At 47.9% G+C, this 19,634-nt stretch overlaps 1 protein-coding gene across 2 annotated transcripts; it reads right to left on the bottom strand.

The window, feature by feature from the left end:
* Positions 1–376: 376 nt before the first annotated feature.
* Positions 377–17,298, bottom strand: fam32a (family with sequence similarity 32 member A). Of its 2 annotated transcripts, none has more exons than XM_067968041.1 (4): positions 17,117–17,298; positions 10,481–10,640; positions 7,245–7,298; positions 377–1,942 (listed from the first exon to the last, which is right to left on the bottom strand). In XM_067968041.1, exons 1-4 carry the CDS (start codon positions 17,185–17,187, stop codon positions 1,874–1,876), a joined length of 354 nt encoding a protein of 117 aa, XP_067824142.1. In that variant the 5' UTR covers positions 17,188–17,298; the 3' UTR covers positions 377–1,873. The 2 variants fall into 2 exon arrangements, with proteins under 2 accessions (XP_067824142.1, XP_067824143.1); XM_067968042.1 differs by lacking the exon at positions 17,117–17,298 and adding an exon at positions 13,728–15,798.
* Between the last annotated feature and the right edge of the window lie 2,336 nt (positions 17,299–19,634).

A 19,634-nucleotide genomic window follows, 5' to 3' on the forward strand; every position in this document is an offset into this window, starting at 1 on the left:
CAAAGGCAAGTTCTTTCTTTCAAAACAGTAACTGGTACTGGGCAGAATTTGCCTAGGACTCCAAACTCAATGATGTCAGCTGGCATGTTAATTTATCAGCACCAAGCACAAGTCCTTCTATTTTATGTAGGGTCCCCAGGCAGGGAGCAGGATTTACTGCTCGAGAAACTTCCTGACGTTTACACCAGGATTCGACATCCATACACCCCCACGGGCAAACATTTGCAATTCCTCTCCTGTACCATTCTAGCCTTGTTGCACGTGCACTGCCTCTCCCCCCATCACTTGACGTCAACTATTACTTGTAAAGAACTGGATACTGGAGACTGCCAAACGATGGCTGTGTGTGTAAAACATCATGAATAAAGCACAAATGTTTCTGTGGTGGATTTCAGACATTTTATTTTGCCTTTGGCCAGTCTCAAACATCAAGGAAGGCAACGACGAAAAATTACCCCAAACAAAACCCAGACAGGGGTACAACATGCAACCCAGCTCTGCCACACAGTAAGAGCTTAATCGATCTGGCTGTAGGCAACAAAGTTATAACTTCAAAATCCCACTCTTCTGGGTGCAGGAAACACACTAGTTCAACTCTGCAGAGTACTGTACTGAGTTTCCGACCCACTAATACACTGTAAGAGGCTGACAACCTTTTAGTTTCCTTCACGTTACTTTTGAGCACAGCTTACACCCCAGTGATGTGTCAGCCCAGCATCACCCCTGGTCACTGACTCCACACCCAACACTAGAAGATACTCCAACTACTCCAAGCAGCTCCTTTGCTAAGCCTCTTGTGGTATCCTGGCAATTCTTCTGCCACCATTGCCCGCACTCTGCTTATGAGCTTCCTCCAGTCATATTTAACACAAAAACAATTTCAAAATAATTTAATTGTAGGTTAATGGCAGATGGGAAGCTGTCTGAAACTCTGTGCCCGTCACTTGTGTAAGGACCAGATGTGGGGTTAACTATTAGCTTCATGACTAAATGCGGTGATACACATCTGGAAAAAGATCTAAAACTACACAAGTGGCAGAAATAAAAGCAGCGACTCTGTCTCAAAATAATCCACTCAGCACTCCAGGGTACGTATCTCACTCGCTCGAGGTCACGTGATCAGCTATCGGTAGCTCATTTTGTGCATCAACCGTTGCAAAGCTGTTCGGTGTACGTGTACCTGTCCATTCATTACCTTTCTCTGTTCGGTGTACGTGTACCTGTCCATTCATTACCTTTCTCTGTTCAGTGTACGTGTACCTGTCCATTCATTACCTTTCTCTGTTCAGTGTACGTGTACCTGTACATTTATTACCTTTCTCTGTTCAGTGTACGTGTACCTGTCCATTCATTACCTTTCTCTGTTCAGTGTACGTGTACCTGTCCATTCATTACCTTTCTCTGTTCAGTGTACGTGTACCTGTCCATTCATTACCTTTCTCTGTTCGGTGTAAGTGTACCTGTACATTTATTACCTTTCTCTGTTCAGTGCACGTGTACTTGTCCCTGTCCATTCATTACCTTTCTCTGTGCAGTGTACGTGTACCTGTCCATTCATTACCTTTCTCTGTGCAGTGTACGTGTACCTGTCCATTTATTACCTTTCTCTGGAGTCGAGGTACATATAACCACAATAGAGAGTTCAACAGGGAAATTGTATTTACCAAATGGTACACCATCTGCCGACAGATGCATCAGCAGCAGTTCAGGCCTCTTCCTTAGAGATAAGTCGGTAGAGAGAGAGTGAGTCTACTTTAATTTACCGCAGGCACAAAGACCGACTCTTTCGTCCACAGAGTACAGAAAATAAAAAGAGGAATTCCAATAAAAAGATGTCCAAAAGCTGCGCCCCCCCCACCCTCCCCATCTCTCCTCATTTAGTCCAGCTGACTTTGGGGATATCATAATGTTCTGTCAAGGTATCCAGGTGTCGGTTAAACTCCTGCAAGAAAAGCAAAGTTACAAGTGAGCATTTCAGGTAATTGAAAACCATTCAGTGCCTGAAGGGACCAACCTCAGAGTTTGGCTGTGTTGGGGTTGGCGTGGAGATTAGGGGCACAGTGAGAGGAGAGACATTACTGCTGATGAAGGGAACGCTGCAGGCTTTAAGTACAGAATGCCCCAATCCCTCCCTCAGATAGGCACCCCTGCTGTACCAGTGCGCCAGGCCCTCGCCCTACACCTGCATTGCTTGTGGGCCAAGTTGAACTGCCAATCTAGTGCCTTGTGCCACAGGCCTGAGCCTGGGAACTGGGCTGAGGTTGGCCATACTCACTGGGGGCTCTTACAGCCAGCAGATAGACTCTCACCTTCATCGGCCCGTGCTGCATCCAGACCCAGGACACAAGGGGGTCGAAGGACACTGCACTAAACCAAGATACCAAACGCTCCTCTTCATTCAAAACACAACACTTTCTTTCCTCATTTCTAACATATAAATGATGTGGTATTTTCATCAGGAACTCCGGGACACGACAGACTTTGTGATGCTCTGCAGGTCACCTTGGGCTGGGTTTCGGGCAGTAACACTGCTGCTCGTTTCCAATAGCAACAGCAGTTCAACACAAGCTGCAGTGCAGGCACAGTGCTGAATGCGCACAGATGCTGTGAAGACGACATTGCATTAAGGTAACTTCCCATCAGCAATTTTCTTGCTTGCAAGGACAAAAATGGAAAGCGCAAGCTCCAAACAATCAAGCAGCATAAACTGAAGTGGTTCAAAGCTGCACGATCGATTGAGACTTCATTTCAGGCCGGGGGAAGCAACAACAGCGCAGGGGACTGAGGAAATTCAACTCCCTGCTGTTTTCTCAAGATGGTCATTTAAAAATAAAAGGTCCTGCAGCCTTTCTCCAAACCATCTCTGTACCACTAGCTCAAACTAATTCAAACCACCACCTCCATGTTCCTCTCCATCCTGACCTAGACATATATCAGCCATTCCTTCATCGTCGCTGGGTCAAAATCCTGGAACTCCCTCCCTAACAGCACCGTGGGAGAACCTTCACCACACGGACTGCAGCGGTTCAAGGCGGCGGCTCACCACCACCTTCTCAAGGGCGACAAGGGATGGGCAATAAATGCCGGCCTCACCAGCGATGCCCACATCCCATGAAGGAATTAAAGTGAAGTAGTTGAATCCAAAACTAGGGTCCTGAATCTAAATAAAGGAAATTACGAAAGTACGAGGTGCGAGTTGAATATGATAGATTGGGGAACTTTACTAAAAGGGATGACGGTGGATAGGCAACGGCTAATATTTAAAGAACGTGTGCAGGAATTACAACAATTATTCATTCCTGTCTGGCGCAAAAATAAAACAGGAAAGATGGCTCAACCGTGGCTTACAAAAAAAATTAGGGATAGTATTAGATCCAATGAAAAAGCGGCAAGCCTGAGGATTGGGAGCAGTTCAGAATTCAGCAAAGGAGAACAAAGAGATTGATTAAGGGGGGAAAAATAGAGTGTGAGAGTAAACTAGCAGGGAACATAAAAACTGACTGTAAAAAAGCTTCTATAAATATGTCAAGAGAAAAAGGTTAGTGAAGACAAATGTAGGTCCCTTACAGTCAGAAATGGGGGAAATTATAATGGTGAACAAAGAAATGGCAGAACAATTAAACACATACTTTGGTTCTGCCTTCACAAAGGAGGGCACAAATAACCTCCCAGAAATGTTAGGGAACCAAGGTATTAGTAAAAAAATAGTGCGAGGGAAATTAATGGGGCTAAAGGCTGACAAATCCTCAGGGCCTGATAATCTACATCCCAGAGTACTAAAGGAAGTGGCCCTGGAAATAATGGATGCATTGGTGATCATCTTCCAAAATTCTATAGACTCTGGAACAGTTCCTACAGATTGGAGGATGGCAAATGTAACCTCACTATTTAAAAAAGGGAGAGAAAAAACAGGGAATTACAGACCAGTTAGCCTAACATCAGAAGTGGGGAAAATGCTAGAGTCTATTATAAAATATGTGATAACAGAACACTTGGAGGGCATTAATGGGATTGGACAAAGTCAGCATGGGTTTATGAAAGGGAAATCATGCTTAACAAATCCATTGGAGTTTTTTTGAGGAGGTAACCAGTAGAATAGATAGGGGAGAACCAGTGGATGTGGTGTATTTGGATTTTCAGAAGGCTTTTGATAAGGTGCAAAATTAAAGCACATGGGATTGGGGGGAATATACTGGCATGGATTGAGAATTGGTTGACAGACAGGAAACAGAGAGTAGGGATAAACGGGTCTTTTTCCGGGTGGCAGGCAGTGACTAGTGGGTTACCGCAGGGATCAGTGCTTGGGCCCCAGCTATTCACAATATATATCAATGATTTGGATGAGGGAACTAAATGTAACATTTCCAAGTTTGCAGACGACACTAAGCTGGGGTGGAATGTGAGCTGTGAGGAGGATGCATAGAGGCTCCAATGTGATTTAGACAAGTTGGGTGAGTGGGCAAGAACATGACAGATGCAGTATAACGTGGATAAATGTGAGGTTATCCACTTTGGTTGTAAAAACAGAAAGGCAGATTATTATCTGAATGGTGACAGATTGGGAAAAGGGGAGATGCAACGAGACCTGGGTGTCCTTGTACACCAGTCGCTGAAAGCGAGCATTCATGTGCAGCAAGCAGTTAGGAAGGCAAATGGTATGTTGGCCTTCATTGCAAGAGGATTTGAGTACAGGAGCAGGGATGTCTTACTGCCGTTATACAGGGCCTTAGTGAGACCACATCTGGAGTATTGTGTGCAGTTTTAGTCTCCTTATCTGAGGAAGGATGTCCTTGCCATGGAGGAATGCAACGAAGGTTTACCAGACTGATTCCAGGGATGGCAGGACTGACGTATGAGGAGAGATTGGCTCGACTAGGCCTATATTCACTAGAGTTTAGAAGAATGAGAGGTGATCTCATCGAAACATATAAAATTCTAACAGGACTAGACAGACTAGATGCAGGGAGGATGTTCCCGATGGCTGGGGAGTCCAGAACCAGGGGTCACAGTCTCAGGATACGGGGTATGCCATTTAGAACCGAGATGAGGAGAAATTTCTTCACTCAGAGGGTGGTGAACCTGTGGAATTCTCTACCACAGAAGACAGTGGAGGCCAAGTCATTAGATGTATTCAAGGAGATAGATATATTTCTTAATGCTAAAGGGATCAAGGGATATGGGGAAAAAGTGGGAACAGGGTACTGAGTTAGACGATCAGCCACTCTTGCTCCTATTTTCTATGTTTCTATGTAAAAAAGCAAACTAGCCATTTCCAAAACCACTGTGGGTCAAAATGCCCCATCTGCCATTAAGGAAACTACATTTTATTTACAGCTTTTTTTCTAAAATGGCTTCACCAAAATATGAAAAATAGTTTCAGTCGGAGACTGACGGGCAGGAGTTCAGTGACCTCACTTCACCATCCTCAGCGAACACACGGCCATTCCCACAGCCATATGCTATTGGGAGACATACTCCGAGCATTCTATGTACACAAGCCCTGGACAGACCCCCTCCCTCCTCCTCGGCTACTTCCTCAAAGCAACAGGTGCTGTCGGGGTGGTGAATGTTTGGACAAGGGGGGGGGGGGTCAGGCCCAAAATGTGAACCTCTCTTTTCAGATGCCGACAGACCCGCCATGAATGAGAGAAGGTCGTCAACCTTTGGAATAAAGTCCCAAAAACGTGTGGCAAGTCTGTGCTCCCTGCAGTATCAGAAAGATCTGGGAGAGTTTGAGATTTGAGGGTCTCTCTAGTAATAGAGGGCAGGTGAGAGGCAGCTGTAATTACTCATACAGGATACGACAGTCCCCTGGAGCTTTTCTTCATTGACTTTGGGGGTCGGAGAGGAATTTTTTCCTAAACTGGGCTAACCTTTTTTTTTTCTGCCCCTCTCAGGAGATTGCATGACTGAGCGAGGCATAGGGTAGGTCGATGGTGTACGTCGGCTGCTGGGTGGAGCAGGTGGTCCTTTTTTATATTCACAGTTTAGTTTCTTTTTACTTCACTGTAACATGCGGTGTGTTTGATTTAGCCCCAAGTCCAAGTGAGATGTCAGGCATTCATTCATTGACTGGATTGGAAGGGAAGGGCTCCAAGCCGCACTACCACAATCTGACCGCTGAGTGGCGCTGTCACCACCGACTGAACGCTCTGCTTTCAGCCACTGGGCAGCGCAGCGCCACCTAGGGGCAGGCATCAGACACGACAACAACAAGTTGCATTTATATAGCGCCTTTAACGTAGCAAAACGTCCCAAGGCGCTTCGCAGGAGCGTTATCAAACAAAATTCGACACCGAGCCACGTAAGTAGACATTAGGGCAGGTGAAGAGGTAGGTTTTAAGGAGCGTCTTAAAAGGAGGAGAGAGAGGTACAGAGGCGGAGAGGTTCAGGGAATTCCAGAGCTTAGGGCCCGGGCAGCTGAAGGCACGGCCGCCAATGGTGGAGTGATTAAAATCGGGGATGCGCAAGAGGCCAGAATTGGAGGAGCGCAGAGATCTCGGAGGGGCGAGGCCATGGAGGGATTTGAAAACAAGGATGAGAATTTTAAAAATCGAGGCGTTCCCCGGACCAGGAGCCAATGTGGGTCAACGAGCACAGCGGGTGATGGGAGAACGGGACTTGGTGCGGGTTAGGATACGGGCAGCAGAGTTTTTGAATGAGCTCAAGTATATGGAGGGTGGAAGTTGGCCAGGAGAGGATTGGAAAAGTCAAGCCTGGAGGTAACAAAGGCATGGATGAGGGTTTCAACAGCAGGTGAGTTGAGGGAGGGGCGGAGATGGGTAATGTTACGGAGGTGGAAGTAGGCGGTCTTAGCAATGGAGTGGATATGTGGTTTGGAAGCTCATCCCAGGGTCATATAGGACGCCAAGGTTACAAACAGTCTGGTTCAGCCTCAGACAGTGGCCAGGGAGAGGGATGGAGTCGGTGGATAGGGAACGGAGTTTGTGGTGGGGACTGGGGACAATGGCTTCGGTCTTCCCAATGTTTAGCTGGAGGAAATTTTTGCTGTTGGACAAGGAGTGAGACAAATGAGGGGCAGTGGAGGGGTCGAGAGTTACACCGAAATCCAGTAGCAACAGTGACCCACACCTTAAATAAGAGATTCTTAGACAAGAAGGATCTTGACTGGTTGCAAGGCTTCTGCAAAAACTTTAAATCAAATGAATGTCAGACTTTTAACAATCAATATGATATTTGCATTTGAAATTAAACTGTAGACTGGTCTATGGTCAGCATCTCACCTCCACGCTCTGTTTGTGAGTTTTTGACGCCTTCTTCAGGATCCTTTCAATTTGCTGCAAGAAATGAAAAAGCAGGAAGGGAGTGAGAAGGACTGGAGCCCCTAACTCTACAAACATAAAGGGGAGGGGTAAAAAGACAGAATCCTTCAGGTCTGACTTACATGTGGACCCTTCATCAGAAATGGAGGATATTACAGATGACCAGCACTGAAAAAGGACCAGAACAAGGAGAAAACACACAAAGAAATATAATGAGCTGTAAAGCACTTTATGGAGAATAGGAAAATGTTAAGTGGCAGAAGTCATTCGTATTTCTCACGTCATCACTTCTGCCATTTAACCTTTTGCTGTTCTCCATTTTACACGTGTGTGTGTGTGTGTATCTGTAATTTCTTCCAACAGATGTTGTCTGACCTGGTGTGCTTCCTGCATTTTCTGCTTTTGTTTCATATTTTCCAGCATCTGCAGAATTTTGCTTTTTTTCTTAAAAAAAACATACAAGAGCCTGAATCCATTGCTGAAGAATCACAACCTTCTTTTACAGCTGAATGTTAGAGGATATAGATAATTAATTCATGCTACATTTTGTTCTCACGGTGCTTTCGCAATTTACAATTAGCGAGACAACTGGAGACACTGCAGCGTCCTCTTTGGGGCCTCGCAGGCTGACAGTTGGCAGGAAGCTGTACGACGGGGTGAAGAAAATGGGGCCCCCTAAACAAGCAGAACGGAAACTGTATTGAACAAGAACGAAATACTGCCGACACTGGAAATCTGAAATAAAAACAGAAAATGCTGGAAACACTCAGCCGGTCAGGCAGCGTCTCTGGAGAGAGAAACAGAGTTAACGTTTCAGGTCAATGACCTTTCATGGGACTGTATTGACGTGGAATGTTGCCCTTAAGGTGGTTTGGAGTATTTCATTTTTTTTTACACCCCATGTGAAGCATTTTGAGGTGTTTTTCTACACTAAAGGTTCTGTATAAACACAAGTTGTTGTTGAAAGAACACTGAGGGGGTGCGGGGGGGCTAGATAGAGCAGTGGGGAGAACAGTCCAGATAACGGTGCTTCATTAACATTACATACCGCCCATTGCGATTGCGACACGTCCAACAGGCATCTTATCCGAAGAGTGTGGGTAGCAAAACCTCCCAAGGCACCTCACAGGAGCGTTTTTACACTGAGTTGGGGTCCGCCAAACCAACCTAGCTGCAGCCCCCCTCCCCAATTATACTGGTGTCGAGCTCCAGTCTGTGTCGGGCAGCGATGAAGCAGAGAGACCCGTTACTCTGCATATTCACAGCTCATCATTACACACGCAGCGAGCAGGCCAGTCACATGGTGCTGAGACGCCCCTTTGTGCTCAAACAATGCATGACCCACCCCATCACATCTGGCAGGCTACAGGGGGACGCCATTGCACCAACAGCATGCTGCATGTCCCATAAAAAAGTCCCTCCCCCCCCCCCCCCCACTGCCAACTACAAGGAGTTCGGGTCCTTCGTACTCAAACATGGCACACTGACACACTTCAGTAAAGTACCAGCCTCTGGATTCGCCGAGGTCTCCGGTCCAGGCAGACTTGGCCCGGGGAGCACCAGGCCGATCAGGGCCTTGGTGATCTGGGGCCATTACCTCAGGAGTCTGCAGTGTTCAGTTCAACATGCTGCCATTACAGAAGTACACTCGTGTGGTCTTTTAGTGGAGACTCGGGCTGTCTAACCTACTGACTGCTTATCTCAGAGATGAGAAGCAAACTCGGTACCAAGGCAGTTAAAAGCTCGGGCCATTCGTTCCCTCTCAGATTGGAATTATATCTGGGCACAAAGAAGTTTAAAGCAATCTCCTGGGTACCCAGCCCTCTGCTCCAAACACTGACTTCAACTTCAAACTGTAACTAGATCACTCACTTTCTACAGGGGAGGGGGCGGGGGGTGGTGCATGGGCACCCCGGGGAGAGGAGGGTTGGCGCCAGATAAGTGCCAGGCAATGACCATCTCCAACAAGAGAGAGTCTAACCACCTCCCCTTGACATTCAACGGCATTACCATCGCCGAATCCCCCACCATCAACATCCTGGGGGTCACCATTGACCAGAAACTTAACTGGACCAGCCATATAAATACTGTGGCTACAAGAGCAGGTCAGAGGCTGGGTATTCTGCGGCGAGTGACTCACCTCCTGACTCCCCAAAGCCTTTCCACCATCTACAAGGCACAAGTCAGGAGTGTGATGGAATACTCTCCACTTGCCGGGATGAGTGCAGCTCCAACAACACTCAAGAAGCTCGACACCATCCAAGATAAAGCAGCCCGCTTGATTGGCACCCCATCCACCACCCTAAACATTCACTCCCTTCACCACCGGCGCACTGTGGCTGCAGTGTGCACCATCCACAGGATGCACTGCAGCAACTCGCCAAGGCTTCTTCGACAGCACCTCCCAAACCCGCGACCTCTACCACCTAGAAGGACAAGGGCAGCAGGCGCATGGGAACAACACCACCTGCACGTTCCCCTCCAAGTCACACACCATCCCGACTTGGAAATATATCGCCGTTCCTTCATTGTCGCTGGATCAAAATCCTGGAACTCCCTTCCTAACAGCACTGTGGGAGAACCGTCACCACACGGACTGCAGTGGTTCAAGAAGGCGGCTCACCACCACCTTCTCGAGGGCAATTAGGGATGGGCAATAAATGCCGGCCTTGCCAGCGACGCCCACATCCCGTGAACGAATTTAAAAAAAAAAAAAAATCCCCTTTATCGGAACATGGTTCTGGCCAGGAAGGCCCTGCACCTGGGGTTGTGGCCTGTCTTGCAGGTGCCGACCAGCTTGTTGGCTGCTTCCAGCATTTTCTGGTCTTACTTCAGATTGCTTCTGTTTGCAGATTGTTCCTTCCCCCCTCCCCCTGACAGTTCACTGCCCCAGCTAAGAGGTTTCCATTCCCTTTTATTCGTTTATGCCTTTTCATTCCTTTGTGAGATAAGCTTTATGCAGTCACCAATCTTCACCTCTTTCTACCCATCGTCTCCCCTCCTCTCCCTCATTTTGTTTCATTCGGTTCCACATCATCTACTTTCCAGTTCTGGTGAAGGGCTCACACCCGAATCGTTAACCCCTTTTTTAAATCTTCACAGATGCTGACGGACCGGCTGTGGATCTCCAGTGATCTCGGCTTTTACTTCCAACATTCCCAGGTCTTTTCTCTCTCTCTATTTTTTAAACAGCTTACCCGTTTCTCCTGCATCTTATCAAACGACTTCTGTGCTGGAGTTCTTTTGTCCACGATCGGCCTTTTATGCTCGCCCGCCTCCTCCCCCTCCTCCTGCTGCTGCTGGTTTGAGGTGATCTGTTCCAGCATTTTCTTGCTCTCCTTACTCTTCTTTTTCTTCCTTTTTTTTTAAAAAAAAGAACAGCACAAAAGATCCCAGTTATAGTATTTGTTTCAGAAATATGACATTGTGAGGGAAGCTCACAGATGCGGAGTGAGCGGGGGGGGGACGGGGACGAGAGATGAGGAGGAGGCGGAGAGGGGGCTTCACCCTTCAGTTTAGGCCCCAGAGACAGATTCCATTCTACGGAGAGCACGAGGATAAAAACCTGAGGGTGGGGGGCAATGGAATTCTTGTTCCAGAACTTTCATACATTGTCCTGTCACTGCCCCACAAATTTTATTGTGCACAAAATAAATCTGAAGATGGATTTTTTTTTTAAGGAAAACTGGAAACTATTTTGTAATAATTTTAAATCCTAAATCTCGTCACTCTCCCAGATAACAATTCAATGCTCAGAGGTAGGAATGGACTGAACCCCAAATCTGGCTTTCATCATGCCCAATATTTATAAAATCTCAATAGTTATGATGCATTCATACAATCTGGAAAAAAGGACAAAATACAATATTTCTTATAAAGTGAGATGTGCTGTGCACTGAAGGCCCGGGAGAGTGTTGGAAACAGTATTTAGATAAGAACCTGACAGTGTATGAAGAGGAAGAGCGATGAATTCTCAGTACAGATACAGTCTAATTCAAGATGCGTGACTCCCTGGGGGTTTAAACTGAATCCTTTACCCTACAGCCTGATGAAAGTTCATTGACCTGAAACGTTAACTCTGTTTCTCTCCCCACAGCTGCTGCCTGCCTGACTGCTGAGTGTTTCCAGCATTTTATGTTTTTATTTCAGTCTTACGAAGCGCCACTCTGACTTCAAGTCCCACAAAATCCAGGCTGACACTCCAGTGCAGTACTGAGGGAATGCTGCACTGTCGGTGGTGCTGCCTTTCGAATGAGACATTAAACCGAAGCCCCGTCTGCTCTCTCAGGTGGATGTAAAGGATCCCATGCCGTTATTTAAAGAAAAGCAGGGGAGTTCTACCCAGCCTCCAGCCATCTCAGTACTGGTGCAGCTTCAAAAAAATAACCCAGGCAGTTCAAAGGAATTATAATCATTAACAACCTATTGTTTTGATCACCTGGGCCTCGTCTCCCATACACTGCTCTTACAAACAACAACAACAACTTGCATTTATATAATCCTATCACATCGTAAAATGTCTCAAGGCGTGTTGCAGGAGCATTCAGACAAAAACTGACACCGAGCCACGTAAGAACATAAGAAATAGGAGCAGTAGGCCATTCGGCCCCTCGAGCCTGCTCCGCCATTCAATTAGATCATGGCTGACCTTTGACCTCAACTCCACTTTCCCGCCCGATCCCCATATCCCTTGATTCCCCTGGAGTCCCAAAATCTATCGATCTCGGCCCTGAACACTCAATGACTCAGCATCCACAGCCCTCTGGGGGAGAGAATTCCGAAGATTCACAACCCTCTGAGTGAAGAAATTCCTTCTCATTAAATGGCTGATCCCTTATCCTGAGACTATGCCCCCTAGTTCTAGACTCTCCAGTTAGGGGAAGCAACCTCTCAGCATCTACCTTGTCAAGCCAGTCCAGAATCTTGTATGTTTCAATGAGATCACCTCTCATTCTTCTAAACTCCAGAGAGTATAGGCCCATTCTACTCAATCTTTCCTCATAGGACAACCCTCTATCCCAGGAATCAATTGAATGAATCTTCGTGGCACTGCCTTTAAGGCAAGTCTATCCTTCTTTAGATATGATGTGGAGATGCCGGTGATGGACTGGGGTTGACAATTGTAAACAATTTTACAACACCAAGTTATAGTCCAACAAATTTATTTAGATAAGGAGACCAAAATTATACACAGTACTCCAGGTGTGGTCGCACTAAAGCCCTGTACAACTGTAGTAAGACTTCCTTACTCTTGTACTCCAGCCCCTTTACAATAAAGGACAACATGCCATTTTTCTTCCTAATTGCTTGCTGTACCTGCATACTAACTTTTTGTGTTTCTTGTATGAGGACACCCAAATCCCTCTGAACATCAGCATTTAATAGTTTCTCACCATTTAAAAAATATTCCATTTCTCTATTTTTCCTACCAAAGTGAATAACCTCACATTTCCCCACATTACACACCATCTGCCTCCTTCTTACCCACTCACTTAACCTGTTCATATCCCTTGACAGACTCTCTGCGTCCTCCTCACAGCTTATTTTCCCACCTAGCTTTGTATCATCAGTCAACTTGGATACGTTACACTTGGTCCCTTCATCTAAGTCTCACATAAGATGATATTAGGACAGGTGACCAAAACTTGGATAAAGAGGTAAATTTTAAGGAGTGTCTTAAAGGAGGAGAGGTAGCGAGGGGAAGAGATTTAGGGAGGGAATTCCATTGCTTGGAGCCTAGACAGCTAAAGGCACAGCCGCCAACGGTGGAGCTCAGAGAATCAGAGATGCACAAGAGGCCAGAGATCTTGGAGGGTTGTAGGGCTGGAGGAGGTTACAGATATATGAGGGGCGAGGCCATGGAGGGATTTGAACATGAGGACGAGACTTTTAAAAACTGAGGCATTCCCGGGCCGGGAGCCAATGTAGGTCAGCGAGCTCGGGGTGATGGGCGAACGGGACTTGGTGCAAGTTAGGATACGGCAGCAGAATTTTGGATAAGCTCAAATTTACGGAGGATGCAAGGTAGGAGGCCGGTCAGAGGAATATTGGAATAGTCGAGTCTGGAGGTAACAAAGGAATGGATGAGGGTTTCAGCAGCAGATGAGCTGAGGCAGTGGCAGAGACAGGCGATGTTACGGAGGTGGAAGCAGGTGATCTTGGTGATGATGAAGGAAATGGGGTCAGAAGCTCAACTCAGGGTCAAATAGGTCACCCAGTTTGTGAACAGTCTGGTTCAGCCTCAGACAGTGGCCAGGGAGAGGGATCGAATCAGCGGCTAGGTAATGGAGTTTTTACAACTTAAAATGTAAATGTCATCTCATAAGAACATAAGAAATAGGAGCAGGAGTAGGCCATATGACCCCTCAAGCCTGCTCCGCCATTCAATAATATTATGGCCGATCATCTACCTCAACTCCACTTTCCCACCCAATCCTCATATACCTTGATTCCCTTGGTGTCCAAATATCCATTGATCTCAGTCTTGAATATACTCAACGACTCAGCACCCTCGGCACGTTGGGGTAAAGAATTCCAAAGATTCACAACCCTCTGAGTGAAGAAATTTTTCCTCATCTCGGTCCTAAATGGCCGACCCCTTATCTTGAGACTACGATCCCTAGTTCTAGACCCTCGAGCTATGGGAAACATCCTCTCAGCATCTACCCTGTGAAGCCCCCCCCAGAATCTTTATGTTTCAATGAGATCACCTCTCAATCTTCTAAACTCCAGAGTATAGGCCCATTCTACTCAATCTCTCCTCATAGGACAACCCTCTCATCCCAGGAATTAATCTAATGAATCTTTGTTGCACCCCCTCTAAGGCAAATATATCCTTCCTTAGGTAAGGAGACCAAAACTGTACACAATACTCCAGGTGTGGTCTCACCAGAGCCCTATATAATTACAACAAGACCTCCTTACTCTTATACTCCAACCCCCTTGCAATAAAGACTAACAATATCATTTACCTTCCTAATTGCTTGCTGTACCTGTGGGTTAACTTTCTGTGATTTAAAAGACACCCAAATCCTTCTGACTACCAACATTTCTTAGTCTCTCACCTTTTAAAAAATATTCTGCTTTTCTATTCTTCCTACCAAAGTGAATAACCTCACATCTCCCCACATCACACTCCATCCGTCATCTTCTCACCCACTCACTTAACCTGTCTATATCTCTTTGCAGCCTCTTTGTGTCCTCCTCGCAGCTTACTTTTCCAACCTAGCTTTTTATCATCAGCAAACTTGGATACATGACACTCGGTTCCTTCATCTAAGTCATTGTTACATATTGTAAACAGCTGAGGCCCAAGCACTGATCCTTGCGGCACCCCACTAGTTACAACCTGCCAACCCGAAAATGACCCGTTTATTCCTACTCTCTGTTTTTTGCCTGTTAACCAATCCTCAATCCATTACCCCGAATACCATGAGCCCTCATCTTGTATAACAACCTCTTATGTGGCACCTTATCGAATGCCGTTTGAAAATCCAAATATACGACATCCACTTGTTCCCCTTTATCTATCCTGCTGGTTACACCCTCAAAAAACTGTCATAAATTGGTCAAACATGATTTCCCTTTCATAAAACCGTGTTGACTCTGCCTAATCATATGATTTTCTAACTGTCCTGTTACTACATCCTTAATAATTGATTCTAGCATTTTCCCTATTACTGATGTCAGGCTAACTGGCCTTTCGTTCCCTGATTTCTCTCTCCCTCCTCTCTTGAATAGCAGTGTTACACTTGCTACCTTCCATTCTAGGGAATTCTGAATGATCAAAACCAATGCATTCACTATCTCTGCAGCCATCTCTTTTAAAACCATGTAGGCCATCAGGTCCAGGGGATTTGTCAGTTTCTAGTCCCTTTAATTTCTCCAGTACTTTTTCTTTACTATCCTTAATTACTTTAAGTTCCTCCCTCTCATTAGACCCTTGGTTCCCCATTATTTTGTGTCTTCTACTGTGAAGATAGATACAAAATATTTATTTAACGTTTCTTTATCAATTTCTTGGTACTCCTTTGCTGATTTCTAAAACCCTCCCAATCCTCAGGCTTACTACTCTTTTTGGCAATATTGTAAGCCTCTTCTTTTAATCTAATACTGTCCTTAGCTTCTCTAGTTAGCCACAGTTGGATCAATTTTCCCATGGAGTGTTTATTCCTCAAGGGAATATATATTCATTTGAGAATTATGAATTATTTCTTTAAATGTTCACCATTACTTAGCTACAGTCATATCTTTTAATCTAATTTCCCAATCTACCTTAGCCAACTAGTTGGTTCCTCAACATATTGTTCTAGAAAACTGTCTCAAATGCATTCCATGGACTTTTGCCAATTTGGTTTGTCCAGTCTATGTGAAGATTAAAGTCCCCCAGATTTTTGCATTACCCTTGTTACATGCTCCTCTAATTTCCTGATTTATACTCTGTCCAACACTATAACTACTGTAAAGGGCCAATAAACTACTCCCACCAGTGTTTTCTGCCCCTTGTTATTTCTTAGCTCCACCCAATCTGATTCTACATCCTGATTTTATGAGTCAAGATCATTTCTCATTACTGTCTTTAACTCATCCTTTATTATCAAGGCGACCCTCCCCTCCTTTTCCATTTTGCCTATCTTTTCTAAAAGTCAAGTACCCTGGAATATTTGGTTTCGAACGTCTCAGTAATGGCTACTAAATCAAACCCATTTATCTCTATTATGCCATTTATTCATCTACCTTGTTAGGAATGATTTGTGCATTCAGATACAGCGCCTTTAATTTTAACTTATTATTTTTCCCTGACGTGACCTTAGTCACTAATGCCCTATTATCATTGTTAAACTCTCTGTCCCTTCCTGACACACTGCTTGTTTTTACCCAAATCGCTACTCTGCTCTTATAGCCTTGACTTTTCTCTTTAGACTCATAAATTTACCTTTACCTGAACCCTCCCCCCCTCTTATTAAAGTCCGATCTACCGCCCTGGTTATTCAATTCACCAGGACACACCGGTCCCAGCCCCGGTGTAAGTGGAGACTGCAGAAAAGACTTGCATTTCTATAGCGCTTGCCATAATCTCAGGACCTCCCAAAGCGTTTCGCAGCTCACCAAGTACTGTTGAAGTGTGGTCACTGTTGTAATGCAGGAGATGAGGCAGCCAATTTACGCACAGCAAGCTCCCACAAACAGCAATGTGATAATGACCAGATCATCTGTTTGAGGTGTTGGTTGAGGGATAAACATTGGCCAGGACACCGGGGAGAGCTCTCCTGCTCTTTGAACAGTGTTATGGGATCTTTTTCGTCCACCTGAGAGGGCAGACGGTTTAACGGCTCACCCGACAGTGCGGCACCTCCGGCAGTGCGGCACCGAGTGTCAGCCTGGATTGAGGGCCTCTGGAGGGAGCTCCCGCCCAGTGAGGCTCACACCGCTCACCGGGAACAAACCGCAAGAGCGGGGTGCACTCTCGGCCGGTCCGACAGCAGCTGAGGAGCCCGCCCGAGAGGCTCCGACCTTCACCAGGACCAGGATCAGGAGAGGTCCGGGTCCGGGCCCAACATTTGCTGCTCCCTGACCGGCCGGGGCTCCAGTATTTCTGGGTCACGGTTCACAGAAACTCCCAGGGCTCTCGGGCCTCCCTCTCCCCGGGCCTGCCTCTCCCCGGTGTTTCTCAGGGTTACAGCCCGCACATCCCTCCTCGGTGAATGTCCCGATCCTCCCCCCCCCACCACCCGCGGGGCCCGATCCGATCCCCGGGTTTAGGCCTCCCCGCCCGCCGGCGCTGGTTTTGTGGGCCCGGGACCGGGATTCGCTCCCCGGGTTCAGTTTCTTACTTCTTGACCCCGAGCTCGGCCACTCCTTTCAGCCGGAGCGCGCTGCCCTGCACCGCCCGGTACTCGGCCATCTTCCCCCGGAAACCGCGTCCCGACAACCGCCAACTTCATCAACAACAGGAGCGGGAGCGGCCCAGGGCCCGCCGCCTGCCGGGAGATTCCCCCCCCTCCCCTCTCTCTCCACCCCCCCCACCCCCCTCCCCTCTCTCTCCACCCCCCCCACCCCCCTCCCCTCTCTCTCCACCCCCCCCACCCCCCTCCCCTCTCTCTCCACCCCCTCCCCCTCTCTCTCCACCCCCTCCCTCCCCCTCCCCCCACCCCCTCCCTCCCCCTCCCCCTCTCTCTCCACCCCCTCCCCCTCTCTCTCCACCCCCCCCCTCTCTCTCTCCACCCCCCCCCTCTCTCTCTCCACCCCCCCCCTCTCTCTCTCCACCCCCCCCCTCTCTCTCCACCCCCCCCCTCTCCACCCCCCCCTCTCTCCACCCCCCCCTCTCTCTCCACCCCCCCCTCTCTCCACCCCCCCCTCTCTCCACCCCCCCCTCTCTCCACCCCCCCCTCTCTCCACCCCCTCCTCTCTCCACCCCCTCCCCCTCTCTCTCCACCCCCCCCTCTCTCCACCCCCTCCCCCTCTCTCTCCACCCCCCCTCTCTCTCTCTCCACCCCCTCCCCCTCTCTCTCCACCCCCACCCCCTCTCTCTCCACCCCCCCCCTCTCTCCACCCCCCACCCCCCCCCTCTCTCCACCCCCCCCTCTCTCCACCCCCCCCCTCTCTCTCCACCCCCCCCCTCTCTCTCCACCCCCCCCCTCTCTCTCCACCCCCCCCCTCTCTCTCCACCCCCCCCCTCTCTCTCCACCCCCCCCCCTCTCTCTCCACCCCCCCCCTCTCTCTCCACCCCCCCCCCTCTCTCTCCACCCCCCCCCCCTCTCTCTCCACCCCCCCCCCCTCTCTCTCCACCCCCCCCCCTCTCTCTCCACCCCCCCCCCCTCTCTCTCCACCACCCCCCCCCTCTCTCTCCACCACCCCCCCCCTCTCTCTCTCCACCACCCCCCCCCTCTCTCTCCACCCCATCCTCCCCTCCAGCTGTCTATCCAATATCATGACCTCAATGAGCCAAAGCTTCCCCCATAGTAGGGTTGTTCCAAGAGGTTTGATCACATGCACCCTCCAGCCCCAGTCAAACAACCTTCTCCTCCAACCTTAATATTGTCACAACTAATAAACAAAAGTGTTAAAAGAAAATTTAAAAAACCACAAGGTTTTTAATGCCCCAATGATTTTTCACCTGGGTTGCTTGCAGCAGTATCTGGGAGATTGATCTTTATTCCTGGAGACTCCAGGACATTACTGGAGGGTTGGCAACTCGAGTTGGACATATTTTGGGATGTTTCATTACATGACCTCCCGCCATTGATCACCCAACACGTCATTTGGAAAGCCAGCAGACTCTTTGTTACCTCATTGGATGATCCTTGACTGTTGGTCAAACAGCCTTTTTTCCCATCTCTGACATTTCTTTTTATTGCTCCTATGATTTTTTTTCCCGGGTTGCTCACAGCAGTGTCCGGGAGATTAATCGTTAATTCCTGGAAGCTCTCTGATAATCTAGGAGTTGGCAACCCTATTTCCTCAGTATAATGATGGCAAAACTAAAGCCATCCTTTTCAGCTCCCACAACCACCTACGTGCCTCGACTCCCATCGCCTCCCTCTGGTGCCACCCAAGGCTGAGCCCAGAGGTGCAAACAGTGGCATCTTGCCCAACCTCCTCCCCCACATTCGATCTGTCACCAAGACCACTTTCTTTCACCTCCACATCACCTGCCTGTGCTCTCACCTATTCCCCCCTCCCTATCACTAACGCGCCCCTTGCCAGCATCCCCGTATCTACCATTCATAAAGTACAAATTAGCTGGAATGCCGTGGCCCATCTCTTCATTTGCTTTAAGGTACAGGCATGATGGGCCGAATGGCCTCCTTCTCTGCTGTAACATTCTAGGTCTGCCTCTCCATTACTCCTGTCCTCGCCAAGGTCCACTGGCCTCCCATGGGCCAGAGAATCAACTTTAAATCCTTTCACGGCCTCCTCCCTCCTTAGCTCCATGCGTTCCTCCAGCCCTATACTCCTGTACCCAGCCTCTGGTCCTCCTACTTCTTGTTCCCAATCCCTTTGCTCCATGATTGGTTAGCGCGCCTTTGGCCACTTTGCCTGAAGTCTGGAATTCCCCCACTCCTGTGGCAAGGCAGGGATGCAGATCCCATCAGTGGTCCATGTCTCCAGAAGTTCAGTGGTCGTGCATTGTACGTTTCAGAAACTTGCTTTCCCCAGGTCTACAGTTTCTTGCAAGTGGGATACAACTAGCAAGCAGTGCCACTAAGTTTGTCCTAATGCTTCTCTCTAGCTGGGTTATTCATTATCATTTGGTTGTTTGACTCTAGCAGGGTAAAGATTTTGGCAGCGTGTTGTTTTTATATTTGTTCTTGGTATGTGGGCAACATTGGCAAGGCATAGGAACATATG

Source organism: Heptranchias perlo, chromosome 29, assembly GCF_035084215.1.
Source record: "Heptranchias perlo isolate sHepPer1 chromosome 29, sHepPer1.hap1, whole genome shotgun sequence".
Lineage (NCBI taxonomy): Eukaryota > Metazoa > Chordata > Chondrichthyes > Hexanchiformes > Hexanchidae > Heptranchias > Heptranchias perlo.

Excerpts from the sequence above, each read along its gene's own strand:
- fam32a (XM_067968041.1), bottom strand. The coding sequence starts at position 17,187 with ATGGCCGAGTACCGGGCGGTGCAGGGCAGCGCGCTCCGGCTGAAAGGA. Across the intron at positions 10,641-17,116 it reads GCCGAGCTCGGGGTCAAGAA|GAAGAAAAAGAAGAGTAAGG; the intron begins GTAAGAAACTGA and ends TTAAAAAAAAAG. Across the intron at positions 1,943-7,244 it reads CTCACAAACAGAGCGTGGAG|GAGTTTAACCGACACCTGGA; the intron begins GTGAGATGCTGA and ends CTTTTCTTGCAG.